General features: G+C 32.0%; 1 protein-coding gene across 1 annotated transcript; it reads left to right on the top strand.

The window, feature by feature from the left end:
- The first annotated feature begins 3,491 nt into the window (after positions 1-3,491).
- On the top strand, positions 3,492-10,285 carry LOC107625848 (alanine--glyoxylate aminotransferase 2 homolog 3, mitochondrial). Its single transcript, XM_088503828.1, has 9 exons — positions 3,492-4,014; positions 4,326-4,556; positions 6,112-6,282; positions 7,233-7,376; positions 7,851-8,030; positions 8,138-8,363; positions 8,470-8,583; positions 8,779-8,865; positions 9,923-10,285. Exons 1-9 carry the CDS (start codon positions 3,775-3,777, stop codon positions 9,964-9,966), a joined length of 1,437 nt encoding a protein of 478 aa, XP_088359954.1. The 5' UTR covers positions 3,492-3,774; the 3' UTR covers positions 9,967-10,285.
- Positions 10,286-18,261: the final 7,976 nt, after the last annotated feature.

The following is an 18,261-nucleotide window of genomic DNA, read 5'->3' as shown; positions in this document are numbered from 1 at the left end:
AACAACTAATCATTCCAACTTTTTGAAAATAACCAAATAGGCTAAATCATATAATTGGCTAACACTTAGAAGATTATGTTTCAATGCATCAACTAAGAATACATCATTAATGAAAGTAGAGAAACTCTTACCCACCTTACCTATGGTCACTATCTTTTCCTTTTCATCATCATCGAAAGTCACAAAACCTCCATCGTATTTGTCAAGCTTGATGAAGAATGTGGACTTTCCGATCATGTGCCTAGAGTATCCACTATCCAAGTACCACATGTCATTCTTCTTCTTGGATGCTAGGCAAAATTGCACAATACTTTTAAGTGACCTTAGGTACCCAAATCATTTTGGATCCTTTAACATTAAACCTTTTTAGTTGCCCAAGAGCATTGTATTTTTCAATCACTTTGTAAATTTTATCACCAATTTTTTTTCAAAGATGAAACATTGAATAGGCAAATGACCAAATCGATTGCATGTATGACAAAAATTTTTGTTTGTTGATTTTTCAAAGTGATTTGGATTTTAAAAGCTTTTGTTTTTTTATGTTGAGGCTTCATTTTCAAAGCAAAATTTTTCAAAAACAAATTCAGTTTTTTTCATGATACTCCAACCCAACTTTTTCAAAAAGAGATCTTTAACTAGTTAATAATTTGTCTAAATTTTTAGAATTTTGAACAAATTTAGTTATGTCTTGATTTAGACCCTTAATCACTTTATACAACCTTTCATTTTCTTCAATGAAATTTAAGTAGGCAACAACAGAATATATTTTATCAAGTCTTTTGATTTCAAATTTAAGCCTTTTGTTCTCTTCAATAAGATCAATATTACTTTCGACTTCTTTTAATTTTTCTGAGATAAGCATTTTCAGCCTTTAAAATGTCATTTTCAGATTCAAGTTCATAGTATTGATTCAAAAAAAATTCTAATTTTCTCATTAAGATCATCAATCATAAGATGGAATTCTTCATTAGAGGGTTCAAGAAAGATTACCTTATTATTGTGACTGTGATTGACTATTAAGCATGCTTACGAATTGTTGTCCAACTCTTCATCCTCTTCAGTGTCGTTTTTCAAATATTCTCAAGAAGTCATAAGTCCCTTCTTCTTGTCCTTTCAAGACTTGTCTTCTCTCTTGAGCTTGGAACAATTATATTTGTAATGCCCAACTTCTCTGTAGTTGTGGCAAATGACTTTGCTAATGTCCTTCTTGGTTCCTTTGAGCTACCTCCTCTGCTCCTTCTTTTTTGTCTCATCAGCCTTCTAAGTTTTCTAGCAAAATACACAATCTCATCATCTGATAAATAATCACTGGATTCATCATCCAATGATTCAGTACAAGATTTAAGAGTCACTTCTTTTTTTTGTATCATTTTTTAAGTGAGTGATTTCATAAGCTAGTAACTTTTCTCTCAACTCAGTATAGGTCATTTAGCTTATCAGAGATAACAGTAGCAATAGTTTCCTACTCTTTAGTCAGGCTTCTCAAGACTTTCCTCACTAGCACTTGTTCGGAATGAGTAATTTTCATAGCATCCAATCTATTAATGATAATAGAGAACCTCTCAAACATGTCATCAATTGATTCTTCTTCCTTTATAGAAAATATTTCATACTCTTTGCTTAGTATATCAGCCTTTTTTTACTCAATGGCTTTTTCATATAATCCTCACAGTATTGTCTTTTTCATTGAAAATAAAGAAAGACTGGATTGAGAAAATAAGATTTCCAAGGAGAACCATGAAGGAGAAGAGTGTAATAACTTTGTAAGCTATAGGAACTCAAACGGTGTGCTCTCACTCCTTACTCCAATCCTTGGCCGTTCACCTCTTTAATAGAGAAGTGAAACTTTCAAAATTTGTAACTTGTTTCAACACTTGTTTGACTTCTTCTCCCGAAAATCAAAAATAGTAGTGGCGTAGGAAAGATAGAGTAGGAGCAGTGACTGAATCATACATGCATCCATATCTTCTATCTTCTCTTTCATCATTTTTCAAATTACTTCTTGAATCTAAACCGTGCATTCTTGCTTTGACTCCAAGTTTAATTCTTGAGCGTTGATTCACAGTAGAATTTCATCATCTTCAATGCCTTCAACTTTTCGAATCTGTGTATGCAAGGAGAAGATCTCTTCATCGAGTTTTAATAATAAAGTACAAATATGAAAACTCCTTGTTGTGATTTATCCTTTGGATGTGATCTTGCCTTTAATCCTAACCTCTTTGACTTTCTCTTTTTGCTTGGATTTGGTAACTCTTTTTTGTTTTTTTATTTTGCCCTAGTTCAAAATTTTTCTTTTTTTTTTTTTTCTTCTGAATTTTCACGTGGATGATGGAAAAAAGAGAAGAAAGAGTTTAATTTCGATGGTGAGGTAAATTGGTTCAAATGCAAATAGAACTTATTCTCTTTAGTTAGCAACCAAGTGAATAGACTTGGATGTAGACTATCGATTTGGGTTTGTTTATAGATATGAGCATGAGCTCATTTTTTCAATTTGAGGCCTGAAGCATTTCTTTGTTTCAGATAGAAATGAAGCATTCTTTTATTTCTGAAGGGTAAATTGTTGTTGTGATTAACAACTATTTTCTTGATCTTGTGTGGAAGTGGACCAGATGCAATTTGTTGTTTTCTTACTCCTTGGGTCAGTATTAATTAAATTAATTTCTTGTACACTAAACAAACTAATTATACACATAATTGACTTTTAATCCAATAATAACGTTTAGTCATCATTTATAATATCTTGTTAATTAGTTTTTCAAACTTAACAAAACAAATTAAAAATTTGGTATCAGAATTAAATTAACGATTTCAAGACTATAATAACATTTTTTAATAAAGAGAATACTTTTAATTTATCACGTGTCAAAAATTTAATACATGATAATTTATTCAATGAATGAGATCAAACATATTTATTTAAAGACGTTTTAAGGGAAAAGAATTCTATTTCTATTAAAAAAAATTTAATTTTATTTTTAATTTAAATTTATAATCTAAAATGATACATAATTTTGATAGAATTAAATTCTTATTGATTTTGATTTTTACTAATTTATTTTTAACTAAAAAAATTTAAATACTTTTGTAGAGATATTTTGGTTTTTCAATTTTTAAAACTAAATAAAAAATGATCTGATTTATAAATAGAGTAAATGTGAGAATTAAAATTTTTATTAAAATTAAAATGATTAAATTTTGTTTATTACAAAATATGGAAAAGAATTTAATTCTTCAATAAATTCTGATTCTTAGTTCCAAACAAGTTCTTAATAATTAGAAAAATTAACATTTTTATACATATTATCCATTTTCGTAATTATAATATTAGCTGCAGTGAAATTTATAATATAATTTTCATGCCTAATTCTCTGTCATTCTCATTGACCACTAAACCATTTCTAATTTCTTTATCATTTTTTATTTTCCATAATTAAAAACTTCTAGAAAGTGCATCAGTTGAATTAATTAAGTTCATCCGGTGGAGACATTTTGCAATTTCAGTGATCAGTGCACTGTATTCCCAAAACCGTAATTTTATGTCATCTCCAAGGGTCTTTTTGGTGTTTCAACAACACTCCCACCAAATATGCCACGTCATCACCGTCACCATTTCCCCCCTATATAATAACTCCTCTGTAACTACCTCATTCGTCTTCTCATTCTCACTCTCTCACTCAAACAGATTCTTTCTCTCTCTTTTCACAACAAAGGGTTGGGTTGGGTCCTGCATTATCGGAGCAAATCGCCGGAAATTCTCCGTCCACGGGAACGAAAATGGCGATGATTCTTGCGAGGAAGCTGTTGCAACGGCGATCGCCGCAGCTGCTTCGTTGGCAGAGTAGCTTCCCTCAGGCAGCGGTCAAAAACGACGTTGCATCCAGAGCCGCCGCCGAATTGGAGCTTCCACCGTTTGACTACGCTCCTCCGCCGTACTCCGGTCCTTCTGGTGACGAAATACTGGCGAAGCGGAGGGAGTATCTGAGCCCTTCACTGTTTCATTTTTACAAGAATCCCGTGAGTCCGCGATACACCCTATCATTTTCTCTACGTTAATTGAAACTAAATTATTTGATATTATTGGATACTTTTACTTTTAATTTTAATAGATAGATATACGTAAAATCCAATTTTATATCTATATTAAAATCACATATAATCACCATGTATAAAATTATATATTTAATATTTTATAAAAAAATTTATTATATTACTATAAATAAATTTAAATATTCTTTCAAGTTTGACGATTTTAATTATTAATTATTTATTTAGAAAATATAAATTAATTATTTTGAGAAATAATGATTGTGTGTGGTGGGTTGCAGCTGAATGTGGTGGAAGGGAAGAAGCAATACTTGTTCGACGAGAAGGGAAAGAGGTACTTGGATGCATTCGGGGGGATTGCTACGGTGTGCTGCGGGCACTGTCACCCCGATGTGGTCGACGCCATCATCAACCAAACCAAACGGTTGCAACACTCTACTGTGCTCTACCTTAACCACGCCATTGCCGATTTCGCCCAAGCTCTCGCTTCCAAACTCCCCGGTAACCTCAAGGTCTGTTATTTCAGCACATCAATTATGATCAATTGAATCAGTATACATATTTTTTATTTTTATATTTTTTAAAATTATTCGTGACTCTGCATGAAATATTATTGGGAAGTTTTATACCGATCATCATATATAGAAATCAATTGCGATCCACTCCACGCTTTTTACGTGTCGTTTCTTTTATTTGTTAGTATAATAATAAGTGCTCTTTATGTTTGTTTTTAATTTTTGGCCTATGCATGCGTATGGTACGGTATGCGTTAAGTTTTGGTTACTAGTGCAATCAAAACCATACTATATAGACGAAAAATATATATTTGAGGTGACGTGTAATACGTGGCGTTATTATCCTATGTCTAATTTTTTATAGAAAGGGGCCAGATATGAAAGGTGGGAGTTGAGCTATTTTTCTTTTTTAAAAAATAAATAAAAAGAGAAAATGTTAGTTATATAATTATTTATATATTTTTAATTAAAATAAAAAGATAATTTTATGATATAATATTAAAATTTTTATAAAGAAAATTAAAGTTTGATTTTTATTAAAAGATTAACCTAACAAAAAAATTAATATTTTTTTATGTAGACAACGTAATAGATTTTGTTGATTTAACCATATTAGATGTATATTAAAATTAGTTATTAATATATAATATATATTAAAATATAAATTAGATAATATATTTATTTATATAAAAATATATAATAATTAATTTTAATATATAAATAATATTTTTATGGTTGGTTATATTTGATAACAAGATAGAAAATTGCTTTCTTTAACCATTAATGAATTATATGTAAGTTGATGGTTCATGGGATGCCATTCGTCTAATCGATCACTTGGGTGGTATCCATGCTAGCACATGGTTTCAAACCAAAGATAAAATGTGCATGTCATTTTCAAGCGTAACATGTTTCACTTGTATTATTATCTCCTATATTATATTAGGAGAAATGCTAAAATTTATTATTTTTGGTTATTAGTTAATTATTAATGTTTAAAAATATAAAATAAAATATATTGTTAAATTATTAAATTAAAAGAATTAATTTAATGGTTAAATGATGACCAATAATATAAATTTTGATAATCCGGCCTCTATTATTTCTCTTATATATTATAATAATGATAAAATTGAAGTTTAAGTATATTCTGCACCATAACTATGTTTATGTCTTATGTCTATGTTAGTACAATCGTACCAAAAAAAAAAAACTATGTAGTACAACCGCCGAATTTTCATTTTTATTTTTGTTTATGTTAAAGTTAGTGAATTGTTATATGCTCTAAGTTGCAGTTTTATATGCATAATTTTAAAAGAGGAATGCTAGGAGCCAGCAACTTTTGTGATTTGTAGTCATCAAATAGCCATCAATAATAATTTTAATGGTGTGAGATTGGTTTGGGATTTGATCAAATGGCTCACTTTTCTTTACTGGTTACATGCTGGGCAGAATTTAACAAAGTTGCTGGCCCTAGACTTTTCCATTTTAAAATACCGGCATGCACGAATTTGATTTGTCTTAAAAACTTGACATATACGGATATACGTAGGTGGTGTTTTTCACAAATTCTGGAACTGAAGCAAACGAATTAGCGATAATGATAGCAAGGTTGTACACTGGGTGCCATGACATAATATCTTTAAGGAATGCCTATCATGGGAATGCAGCTGGGACCATGGGCGCCACTGCACAAAGCATCTGGAAATTTAATGTAGTTCAGGTATTATAATTTTATGTTAATTTAATTTAATTTTGGATTAAATATTTTTTTGTTGTTTTAGATATATCCATAATTCCATATATGGTTTTGGTAGTCCTCCCAAAAAAATTCTCTTGATTTCAGTTTAGCATTTAAAAAAATTGTCATTTTAACCTAAAGAATAATAACTTGTAGTTTATTACACGTCTCCTTAGTGATTTGTGTATGCAATAACAATAATATTATAGATTAATTTATTTATTTCTTCAATATTTTTTACCAAAAAAATTATGTGGGTCTAAACAAAGAGAAAAAAAATACTACTTTAATAGAGACAAAAAAATTTATCATATTGATGATAAATAAAAATTGTTTATAATTTAATTTTAATATATGATAATCTCTTTTATAACATCAAATTAAATCCAAAATAATCAAGTCATGGCCTTAAGTTCACTTGGTTGGTGAATTGACTAGCTTTCCATGTGCGTGATGGCAACATCAACGGATATTGGCTTCAGTGGGACAAATCACATGTAGCTATGAACCAGTTAAAGGAACTAAACAAATTTTAATTTCTTTTAAAAAAAAAGAGTTCTACTATGGCAAGTTGGAAACTATAACACGTTCCATTAACAGTGCTAGTTAAGTGCCGTGTGCTTCTAGAATTGAAATTGTGGAGCCCCTTTAGCAGATAATATCACACATCACAAGTTCAGAACTCCATGATGGCATGATGTGTGATTTTGTCTGTCTCAATTTGGATTAAACAACATAGTTGACATCATGGCCATAATGGGCATAAATTTTGTATCTTTCCATTTAGTACCTTAGTAAGTTTACAATTTATTTCTTGTTAACCAGAAAGCATTGCATTCCTTGTCGATTGCATTTTTAATTCTAACTAGTCAAATGTGAAAATACTAAAATAGCATGAGCCTAATATATTCTTGTGCTGGTGCTTCCAACAGAGTGGTGTTCATCATGTAGTGAATCCAGATCCATACAGAGGTATCTTTGGTTCCGACGGAGAAAAATATGCAAGAGATGTCCAAGATGTCATTAACTTTGGAACTTCTGGAAATGTTGCAGCGTTCATATCTGAAGCAATACAGGTATATTACGTATGTTAAAATTAATACTCATTAAAAGAAGACAAAATTAATTGGGTAAAAGAAACTGCAATGACATGATTTCTTCTTGTTTATAGCATGTAAATTGAACAACTTAAGATATAAATTAACTTACAAGTAAAATGCTGCATCTATATTAGCTTATTTTAAAGGATTTAATTCGCCAGCTTGAATCTTCAATTCACTTTATAAACTTTTTATTGAATATTTATGAGAATTCATTTGATACATAATGGAAAGGAAAAAGACCTTCTAAAGTGAAAAAAATTGTAATTTGATAAAGGGGTTAATCATCATTGAATTCGTAATTGTAATTTCTATCATTTGTGAGTTTCACTATCTTGTTTCAAGGACGATTAAGCTTTCACTTTCTCGCTCTACCAACTTCTTCACTTGAGAGAAACTTGATCCGTATGTAAAAGTGACTCATCTTCAATCTTGTCCTGTTTCTGATAGGGAGTTGGGGGTATTGTGGAATTGGCTCCTGGTTACTTGCCTGCTGCTTACAGTATGGTTAAGAAAGCTGGAGGGCTTTGTATTGCCGATGAAGTTCAGGCCGGCTTTGCTCGCATCGGCAGCCATTTCTGGGGATTTGAGTCTCATGGTGTTGTTCCTGACATAGTCACAATGGCCAAGGTACCTCTTGTATTGATGAATTGAGAATGAAAATATACTTTATCATTATAAATGATTTGATATGAACATCTCTAATTTGTTGGTGACAATGTTGGCTCCTTTGGCAGGGCATTGGAAATGGCATTCCCCTTGGTGCTGTTGTAACTACTCCAGAGATTGCCGAGGTCTTGACGCGCCGATGTTACTTCAACACCTTTGGTGGGAACCCTGTATGTACTGCTGCAGGGTTGGCAGTTCTGAAAGTAATAGAGAAAGAGAAGCTTCAACAAAATGCTCTTCTTGTTGGATCTTACTTGAAGGAGAGGCTAACTGCACTCAAAGATAAATATGAATGTAATCTTTTTCCCTATTTTCCTTTCCCATTATTGTTATTGCAATTTATTCAGGAATTGTCTTTTCCTTTTCCCTAAACATAATTGGTTTCATCTTTCATGTGTAGTGATTGGTGATGTGAGAGGAAGAGGTCTCATGCTAGGAGTTGAACTTGTCGCCGATCGAGAACTTAAAACTCCTGCAAAAGCCGAAACACTACATGTAATGGACCAAATGAAAGGTAAATTCATGGAAGAATCCTCTAAAGGTCTCATATCTAAACAATTATAGCCTTTTGAGCATTTAAATTTCTAAATATGAAAAAAGTGAATGCTTGAGCTGTTAGCAGGACCTCTTTTGTTGAGTTTGAGTAGCGTCCAATGTTCATATCCCTCTTAGTATGCTAACCTGCGCTTGTCTGCTGTTATTACTGCAGAATTAGGAGTGCTAATTGGAAAGGGTGGTTACTATGGAAATGTCTTCAGAATCACACCACCTCTCTGTTTCACCAAAGAAGATGCAGGTTAGCTTCAGCCTCTAATTCATTTTTTTTTACTAAAGATAGGGGGACTCGAACCCGCAACCTCTAAGTGAATATGGAGAGACTATGTCATTTGAGCTATAGCTCATTGGCTCAGCCTCTAATTCATTAATTATATACATTACTAAGTTTTAATGATAATTTTCCATTACATGGAAGTCTCACATATAAGAGAAAGGTTTAATTACTTTGTCGACTCTTATAATTTTATTGAATTTTCAATTAGATTTCTGTACATTTTTTCTTTTTAATTAGGTCTCTATATTATATTAGATTTTGTAACTAAATTTTTACTGTGACAAAAAACGTTGGAATTAACAGAATATTTTATTAAACAAAATGGACTATTTTGTTTAATAGAATATTCCGTTAATTCTAACATTTTTTTTATGGTAGAAATTTAGTTACAAAATTTGATATAGTATATAGATCTAATTAAAAAAATATAAGAATTTAATTGAAAATTCGACGAAATTATAGAAACCGATAGAATTATTACGCCTTAAGAAAATTAGATAGCAAGTGATGCTTGCGAGTTATATATGTCATTTTATATAATTCACTATTTAGGTTTTCTCTATCGTAACTCGTAAGACTTCTAAATGTATACAATTTTTAAGTTAAAAATCTTATTAACTTTGCTTTGATATATATTTGGTAAAATATGTTTTTTATTTTTAACATTTATAATTTTTTTAAAATATTTTTAATATTTAATTTAATTTAATTTTATTCTTAACATTTTCGATTTATTTAATTTTGTTTTTAAGATTTTTTATTTATGTCAAAATTAATTCTGGATATTTTTTATTTTGTAACTAACAGTATAAATAAAATTAATGTTCGGAGATAATTTTGACACAAATCGAAAATACTAAGAGCAAAATAAAAAAAAATTAAATATTAGAGATATTTAAAAAAAATCATAAATCATAAAAACAAAAAACATATTTTATCCATATATTTATAAGTCTCAACGAAAAAAAAAAAAAAAAAAAAAGTGGATGCAATATTAAATTGTTACATTGACTGGTCGCAGACTTCCTCGCGGACGCAATGGACTTGACCCTGTCTAGAATGTAAAGCATAGCTACGTGGATTATGATAGTGTCAATAATAAGTTGCTATTTCATCAAGTGGAAATGTATTATATCATCTTCATAGAGATGAAATCACAGATAGCAACTTCAGACCTGCAATATGAAGACTATGATCTTAGAAATATGAAATATGTGTAGATATATAATCACTTATGTTGTCTCCTCCTATTAAGTTAAATTTTTAGGTAAAATAGTTTTATGACATGGAATCAAAGTATTATCTCATTCTATAATTTTAAATTTTTGAGAAAAGTGATTTTATAACAACAAGAGTCAATATCTCGTTGTCTCTAGTTTAACAATAATGTTTTCGTCCTATGTTATTTTATTTCATTGATTGTTATTTTAATTTCAGGCTTCGCTTTCGTTCTATGCTTTTTTAATTTTTTGCAAGTTCTATGCTATTTTTCAGTTTGAGATTTGAAAATATTCTAGTATATTGAAAATAAGGAGATGTTGCTTTTGGTATAGAATTTAGTGTTTCTCGGTTATTTACAATAAGGCAATATAACAAATAAAATCACTTAAATATTTGTGTGATATCTGTTTAACCATTATTATGTTTAGGATATGTCCATAATAGGTTTGATAATCAAGTTTATTAGCAATTAATAGTCCCAAATCAAGTTGTTTTGTGTGGTAACCTTGTTCGATGTATATCTCAATTCTCGAAGAGATTATGCTCTATTATTTTTGTCTGAGAACGAAATATACTTTAACTTTTTGGATGAGTATCTACAAAAGTATTCTGTCGCTCAAACCAATGTAAGAAATATATTAGAGCAGTAAAATAATTTAAAATTTAGAACTTTGAGAGGTAGAAAACATTATATAGACATTAGGTGAATGACATTAATGTCATAATCGTTTGGTCATTAAATTAGCAATGATAGTTATTAATATGGTCGATTACAAACTCAAAATTAAAGTAAATTAAAATTGAGTTATGATTCATTATGTACAATAATGACGAGGTAGCTGGGCTTTAAAATAACGAATCACAAGTAATAATAATTCCGTTATTAATTATTGGAGTCAATAAGATTCTTAGGCTATGAAGCATAGATACTTTGTTGAGTTATCGTGTTGGCATGACGGACACATTTTAGACACGACACACATAGACACTCGTTCGACACGCATATCTCTCGTGTCAACACGTGTCCTATCCAAAAAAACAAAAAAAAAAGTTGTCGGACACTGCCCACTCAACCTCTCTTCATCATTGCCGGTCTGCCGCCACCTCTGGTCTCGCCACCGTACGGGTAATCGTCACCCTCGTCAAACTCTCTCCACATCCACTCACTCTCAATCTCAGCATCTGCTCTTTGCTACCGTGGGTGTTCGTCGCTGCTCCTAGCTTACCCGTGCTCGTTGCCGTGGGTATTCGTTGCCACTCCCTGCTCACCCGTGCTTGTTGCTGTGGGTGTTCGTCACTGCTCCCTGCTCACCCGTGCTCGTCGTCGTGTTCATCGCCTCTACGATTGCCGTCTGCCTCCTCCGTTTCAAGTAAGAGAGAATTTTTCTTTTTCCATCATTCAAATTTTGGTTCTGTCCTTCTGATCTTCTCTTTGATTATGTTTTTGTTCTGTGATTCTCTTTGATTCTGTTTTGTTCTTTGATTCTGTTTTGCTCTGTGCTTCCTTTATCTCCTTATTGATTTATCATTTTTGTATCAATTGTTGAATTAGATCTCTACTATTGTGTGATCATCAATTTCAATATTTCACATTTGATTAGTGATTACATTGTTTAGTGGTTGTTGTTTTGTACAAGAGAAATTAGATGGTGCAAAAGTAACTTTTATTCTTAAACTGTTATAGGATTGTGAGAGATGAGTTCAGAAAATGTTTAAAACGATTCTGAAAAAAGTGTATATAAGCCCTTATAGAAATTTATGATAAAAAAAAAAAGATAAGATTGAAGGTGATGAAAATCTTGAGTTTCAATGTAAATTTTGCAAGGTCTTGTTTAGTGGTTCTTACACTAGAGTAAGAGCACACTTATTGAAAATTTTAGGAAAAAGAATTAGATTTTGTGCAAAAGTTACATCAACAAAGTTTGAATGTCTTAAGAAATTGATGGTGAAAGTTACATCAACAGATACGGATACACCTACTCTTCATTTGGTTCATGAGATGTGGGATTCAATGATCAAGAAGGTAAAAAGTGCTTTGTATCTCAATGAAAGAAAAGATGAATAAGAGTCATCATCCTTCTACAATGTTGTGCACTCAATATTAGTTTAAAGATGGACAAAAAGTAGTACACCCCTTCATTGTTTAGCACATTCATTGAATCCAAGATAACCTAACTCTTTATATTCATAATTTATAACTTTTATTTATAAGTAAAGATAATTGAATTATTACTAATTTTTTCTTAACCACTAATTATATAGGTATTATAGACATCAATGGTTGAGAGAAGACCCTACACGAGTTTCTCTTGATCAAGATATTGAGATCACTAATGAGAGAGTTAAATGCTTAAAGAGGTATTTTCTTGATGAAGAAGAGATGAGAAAAGTAAACACTGAATTTGCAAACTTTTCTGATGGTAGAGGTGTCTTTGATGATTATGACTCCTTGAATGATAGATGCATAGTCGATACAAATCTTTGTGGCTAATTCATGGTGGTAAAGCAAAACTTTTTCAACAAATTGCTCTTAGGCTACTAGGATAACTATCTTCATCTTGTTTTTGTGAAAGGAATTGAAGCACTTATTTCTTTATCCATTCCATAAAAAGAAACAAGTTGAAGTCTAAATGTGTAGAAAAATGAGTATCTGTCCATATTAATCTTTATATTCTTTCAAGAAAAACTCCACAATACAATAAAGGAGAAAGTATGATGTGGGATATTGCCGGAGATGATTTTTCACCAATTGATGAAGAAAATGGTGTCTTTGAAGTTGCCTACATTTCTCTTAATGAATCGGAGTTGGAAAGAGTAACTTTTTTCTAATGATGAAGATATCAACCATATATGATAGAGAAATAGAATGACTTTAGATAATTTTTTTTTGCATACATGTGATGTACAAAACTCTTACTAATTCTATTAAGACGTAAGAGTTAGGATTTTATCATTTGAATACCTATACATTGTAGGAAGAAATACATGTCATATGATTATTTTTAAAAATAGTTATTGATTTGATATTAATGAATATATTATTTATATATGCATGTTCCCGTGTCCAACAATTTTTTAAAATTGGTGTGTCACTATATTCCGTATCGTATTGTGTTCCATATCCATGTCTGTATCCGTATTTGTGCTTTATAGCCCTTAGATGTCTTGTGTTTTAGACTGATGAGTATGAGCGGCCTTACCCTATTTTTTCCTTCTTTTTATTTTTTCTTCTGGTTTGATTCATTGATTAGTCGATCCAGCAAGTGTTTATTAGTTGTGACAAGAATTGTCATTTGGAGTGGAAAATTGTGAGTTCTCAGGAGATGAAGAGAGATCCAGAAGCAGAGGAAGAGGAAGAGGAAGAGAGATTGTAAAAAAGAATGATAAGGTTTCAATGTACAAGCAGGTATTACATTGTTCTTACAAGTTTATATACTAGCTAACTAATTACTAATATTCACTGCCAGCTGTCAGTAACAGCCCTCCTCAAGCTGGGAGTGTATAAATCTAACATTCCCAGCTTGGAATGACACATAGCAAACGGATTAAGAGCTAAAGATTTTGTGAGAAGATCGGCTATCTGATTCTTGGTGGAAATAGTAAAAGTTTGGTCATACTTTCTTGCCATTTGTCTCGAACCACATGGCAATCAACTTCAATGTATTGTTCTCTCATGAAAAACTGTGTTGGACCCAATGTGAAGTGTAAATTGGGTATCACAATAAATCGTCACTGGCTTGGTTTGTGCAACTCTCAGCTCCTTCAACATGAAAGTAATCCACTGAGCTTCACATGTGGCCATTGCTAACGTTCTATATTCTGCTTCACTGGAGGATCAAGCCATAGTATGCTATTTTTTTACTTTTTCAAGTCACCAAAGAAGTGCCTAAGAAGAAGCAATAGTAGGAGGTGGACCTTTTAGAGTTAGGGCATGCTGCCCAGTCACAATTTGTTGTAGCTAAGAAAAATAATCCCAAGCCTGGTGCAGTTTTTAAGTACCTAAGCACTCTCAGTCCTGCTTCAAAGTGCTTATCCGTCGCACAATCAAGAAACTGAATTAGTTTTCCAACAACGAAACTAATTTTTGGCCTTGTGTTTGTCAAATAAAGAAGCTTTCCTATCAGCTTACTATAATCTAAACTTGATTAAAAAGTTGTCTCTATAGTTTTTGACAATTTGATTGTGTATCCATAGGTGTTGAGGCTAGTTTGGCTCCGAACATTCCAAATTCTTCAAGTAAATCTAGACAATACTTTTTTTGGCAAACTGCAATGCCCTTCTTGCTGCGAGCAACTTCCAAACCCAAAAAATACTTCAATTTTCCTATGTCCTTAATCGTGAACAAGTTGTGCAAATGCTGTTTGATAAACAAAATTTCCTTCAAGTCTGTCCTAGCTAAGATGAGGTCATCAACATACACTAGAATGCATGTAAAAACTAAATTAGAGAACTTGGTAAGCAAACTATAGTCATGTTTGGATTGAGTGTAGCCATAAGCAATTAAAACGAAACTCAGTTTTGTATTCTACTGGCGACTTGCTTGCTTCAACCCATAGAGTGATCTATCTAACTTAAAAACCAGCTTCGAATCAAGAACATTAAGACCAGGTGGCACTCTCATATACACTGCTTTAGAGAGTTCCCCATGTAGAATGGCAGTGTTGACATCTAGATGGTGGACGTGCCAATTCTTCACAGCTGCAACTGCCAATACAATCCTCAACGTAGACATTTTTACCGTAGGACTAAATGTCTTAAGATGGTCAAGGCCAACTGTATGTTTGTGTAAAATCTTGAGCAACAAGCCTCACTTTATAGCGATCAATAGAGCCATCAAGGTGAATTTTCAGCTTAAACACCCACTTGCAGCCCACCAATTTCTTCCCATGAGGTAAGGTAGTAAGAGATCAAGTGTTGTTTGTCTTTAAAGTCAAAAGTCCATCATTAATTGCACTTTGCCAACAAGGGTTCTTGATAGCTTCACCATAGGTTTTGGATTCAATCTGAGTTGACATATTTAAGACAAAAGATTTGTGTGTTGGTGACAAAGGTTCATATGACACAACATGTGAAAGAGGATATTTTGATTTAAAATCAGAATTGAAAGTAGACAAAGCATTTGAAGCAAGTAGCATGCAATGGAAATTCTCAAGGTAATTTGGTTGTTTTCTTGTTCTAGATAATCTTCTAAGGTCTAATGTGAATGCTTAAGTGTGTGATTGAGTGATGCCATGTGCTTGTGAAGAATGGTCTATGGATGCAGGTGTAGGATCTGTGCTTGAAATTGGTTCAATTTCAATTGTGAACTCATCAATATCATGATTGTCACTTGATGTGTGTGGTATATTCATGTGTAGTTAAGGAATGACATCATAACTATCCTCAAATGCAGTGTATGGTTGGGTGGCGTGATTTAACGACGAAGGATGAGATGTAATAGGAATGCTAGGCATGGAATCAGTATGATGTGATGTGGAGGTGAGTGCTTGATCTACAATGAGTTTTTCACAATTAGAATCCTTTGCAAAAGGCATAATATGCTCAAAGAAAGTTATATTTCTAGATAAAAAAGTTTATTTGATTTGAAAATCGTACAACAAAAAACCTTTTACTTCATGTGACCAATATATGCACATTTCTTAGCCCTTTTATCTAACTTCTTTTTATGTGCGGTGAAGGTAGAAGCATATGTGAGACAACAAAAAATTCTTAAGTAACTTATATCAGTAAGTTTATCTTTTAAAACTTGATATGGTGAGGAATTATGCAGCAACATGCTAGGCACTTTATTAATTAAGTGAATTGCTTGTGCTGCTGCATAATTCACAATGGTTTAGGCAGCTGTGAGTGAAACATTAATGCTTTTGTGACATTCAAGATGTGCTGATGTTTCCTCTCAACTATATCATTTTGTTGAGGTGTCTCAACACATGTGGTTTGGTGCTCTATCCTTGTACTATCATAGAAAGATTTGAGATTAAACTCAGGGCCATTATCACTTCTAATTTTCTTAATTGAAATTCAAAATGTGTTTTGACATAGTTATAGAAATTTTTTATTAGGTCACCCACTTCACTCTTTGCTTTCATAAAATGTAACCATGTAAATCTATTTTTGTCATCAATTATTATCAAAAAATACTTGTGTCCTTTAATAGATGAAACTCTAAATGGTCTCTAAATGTTCATATGAACTATATCAAAAAGGTTTTTAGATTTTGATATGCTCAATTCAAAAGGTAATCTTTTATTTTTAGCATAAAATCAAGAATCACATGGCTCAACTCCTATGGTATTTCTCAAGAAATCATAGTTTTTTTGCATTCCATGGATTCTTTCAGTAGGTATGTTGCCTAGTCTTAAAACTTGGTGGCCCGGTATATTATCGGTGAATGTATCCAATAGAAAGGTTAGCTTGCTAATAAACCCCTTTAATACATTCAATTCATTCATTGCGTATATATTGAGCGCTATGTCATATTTATATAAAAGGTATCTAGATCGATTGAAGCAATAAATGCGTAATAAGGCACAAGCAAAAGGCTCAATTGCGGAAGACTATTTATCTGAGGAAATTTTGACTTTCTGTTCTAGATATTTGGATAATATTGAGAGTAAAATCAACCGACCAAGACGAATTCATGATCAACCTGTTGATGTTACACATAATTTAGGGGAAACTATGTTCCCAGAAATTGGAAAGGCTTTAGGGGTTGTTTCACATTTTGGACTCACTCCAATGGGAAAACATCAGGCACATCGTTATGTGCTAGTCAATTGCGAGGCTGTCGTTCCATTTCTTGAGTAACTATGCACATGTATTTTTAAAATATGAGTATAACTCTTTTCACCCGTTGACTAGTTTGACTAATTTTCTGTTGTATCATAAAGTACATTTAGGGCAAAAACAAAGCGAAGATTACGAGCTTAAACAAGGTCGCAATCTAAGATAGACAGTGTTGTGCATGCAGAATTTTCTCGGTGGTTCAAGGATGAGGTTCAAAGAAATTTAAACTGACCAATGTCTTTTTAGCCTAGAATCTGTACTTTATGAAATCCAATTTTTATATAAACGATGGATGTTATATGGTGCTAGGTTCTAATGGACAATATGCTTCATTCGAAAGAAATAAAGTTGTTGGCATGCGGTCCCATGCTTCAGGCAAGACGTTTTAGGGCGTACATTATCAATGGATACAAGTTTAGAACTATCACAAAGAAAGACGGGTTGAAAATCCAAAATAGTGGAGTTTATGTCTCATCTAATACAACTTATGCAAGCATGCGTGACAATAGAGTGGCTGTTGGTAGTGTTCCATATTATGAAAAAATTGTGGACATAATCGAATTGAATTACAGCTGCCATTTCACAGTGGTTTTGTTCAAATATATTTGGGCTGATACAATTACTAGCAGAGGCATCAAACAAGATCATTTGGGCCTTACCAGTGTTAATTTCACTCGTCCAATACACACCGGTGATCAAGAAGACATGAAATATACATATTGGCATCAGAAGCTCATCTCATATACTATGTGCATGATGAAGTAGATAAAGAATGGAGTGTAATGGTTCATGTAAAACCACGAGACTTGTATGACATGGGAGGAGAGAATGAAGAAGTTGAAGCTGCTTTTTCTCCACAGCCAAGGTTGAACATGTCAGCAGCAGGTGACATCGGTGATTTACAGTTGACAAGAGATGATGATATAGAAAACCCAACAGACGATGTTTCTGAGAATTTCGATAGTGTGGTATAATGAAAATATGGAAAACGTGAACTTCATTTATAGAGGATCTATGTGTGTGTAATAAGTTCAATAGTGTTAATGATGCACATAGTTTGCTGGTTACATTACTATCTGTATTTTTTGTATTTTGATTAAGTCTTTACTGAATTGTTGGTTTTCATGAATAAAAGTAGTTTTCCATTTCTTTCAACGTTTGTTGCTAGCAAAATTTAGTTTACAATTAAGTATTAATGCCGTCATTATTGTTCTTCTTAATTTCCAGTGAAAATAATCATATCGAGTAAATCATTATCAATTTCAACATTGTTACGACTAATCAATATAGTCAACATAAAATGGTGGTGTAACAGGACAAATAAAAACGAAAGACTTTTCATCATACTGTGCA

This window comes from Arachis ipaensis, chromosome B2 (assembly GCF_059453495.1).
Source record: "Arachis ipaensis isolate K30076 ecotype BB chromosome B2, ASM5945349v1, whole genome shotgun sequence".
In the NCBI taxonomy this organism is placed as follows: domain Eukaryota; kingdom Viridiplantae; phylum Streptophyta; class Magnoliopsida; order Fabales; family Fabaceae; genus Arachis; species Arachis ipaensis.
Note: the sequence above shows the minus strand (reverse complement) of the source record. Positions and strands in the feature narration are given on the sequence as shown.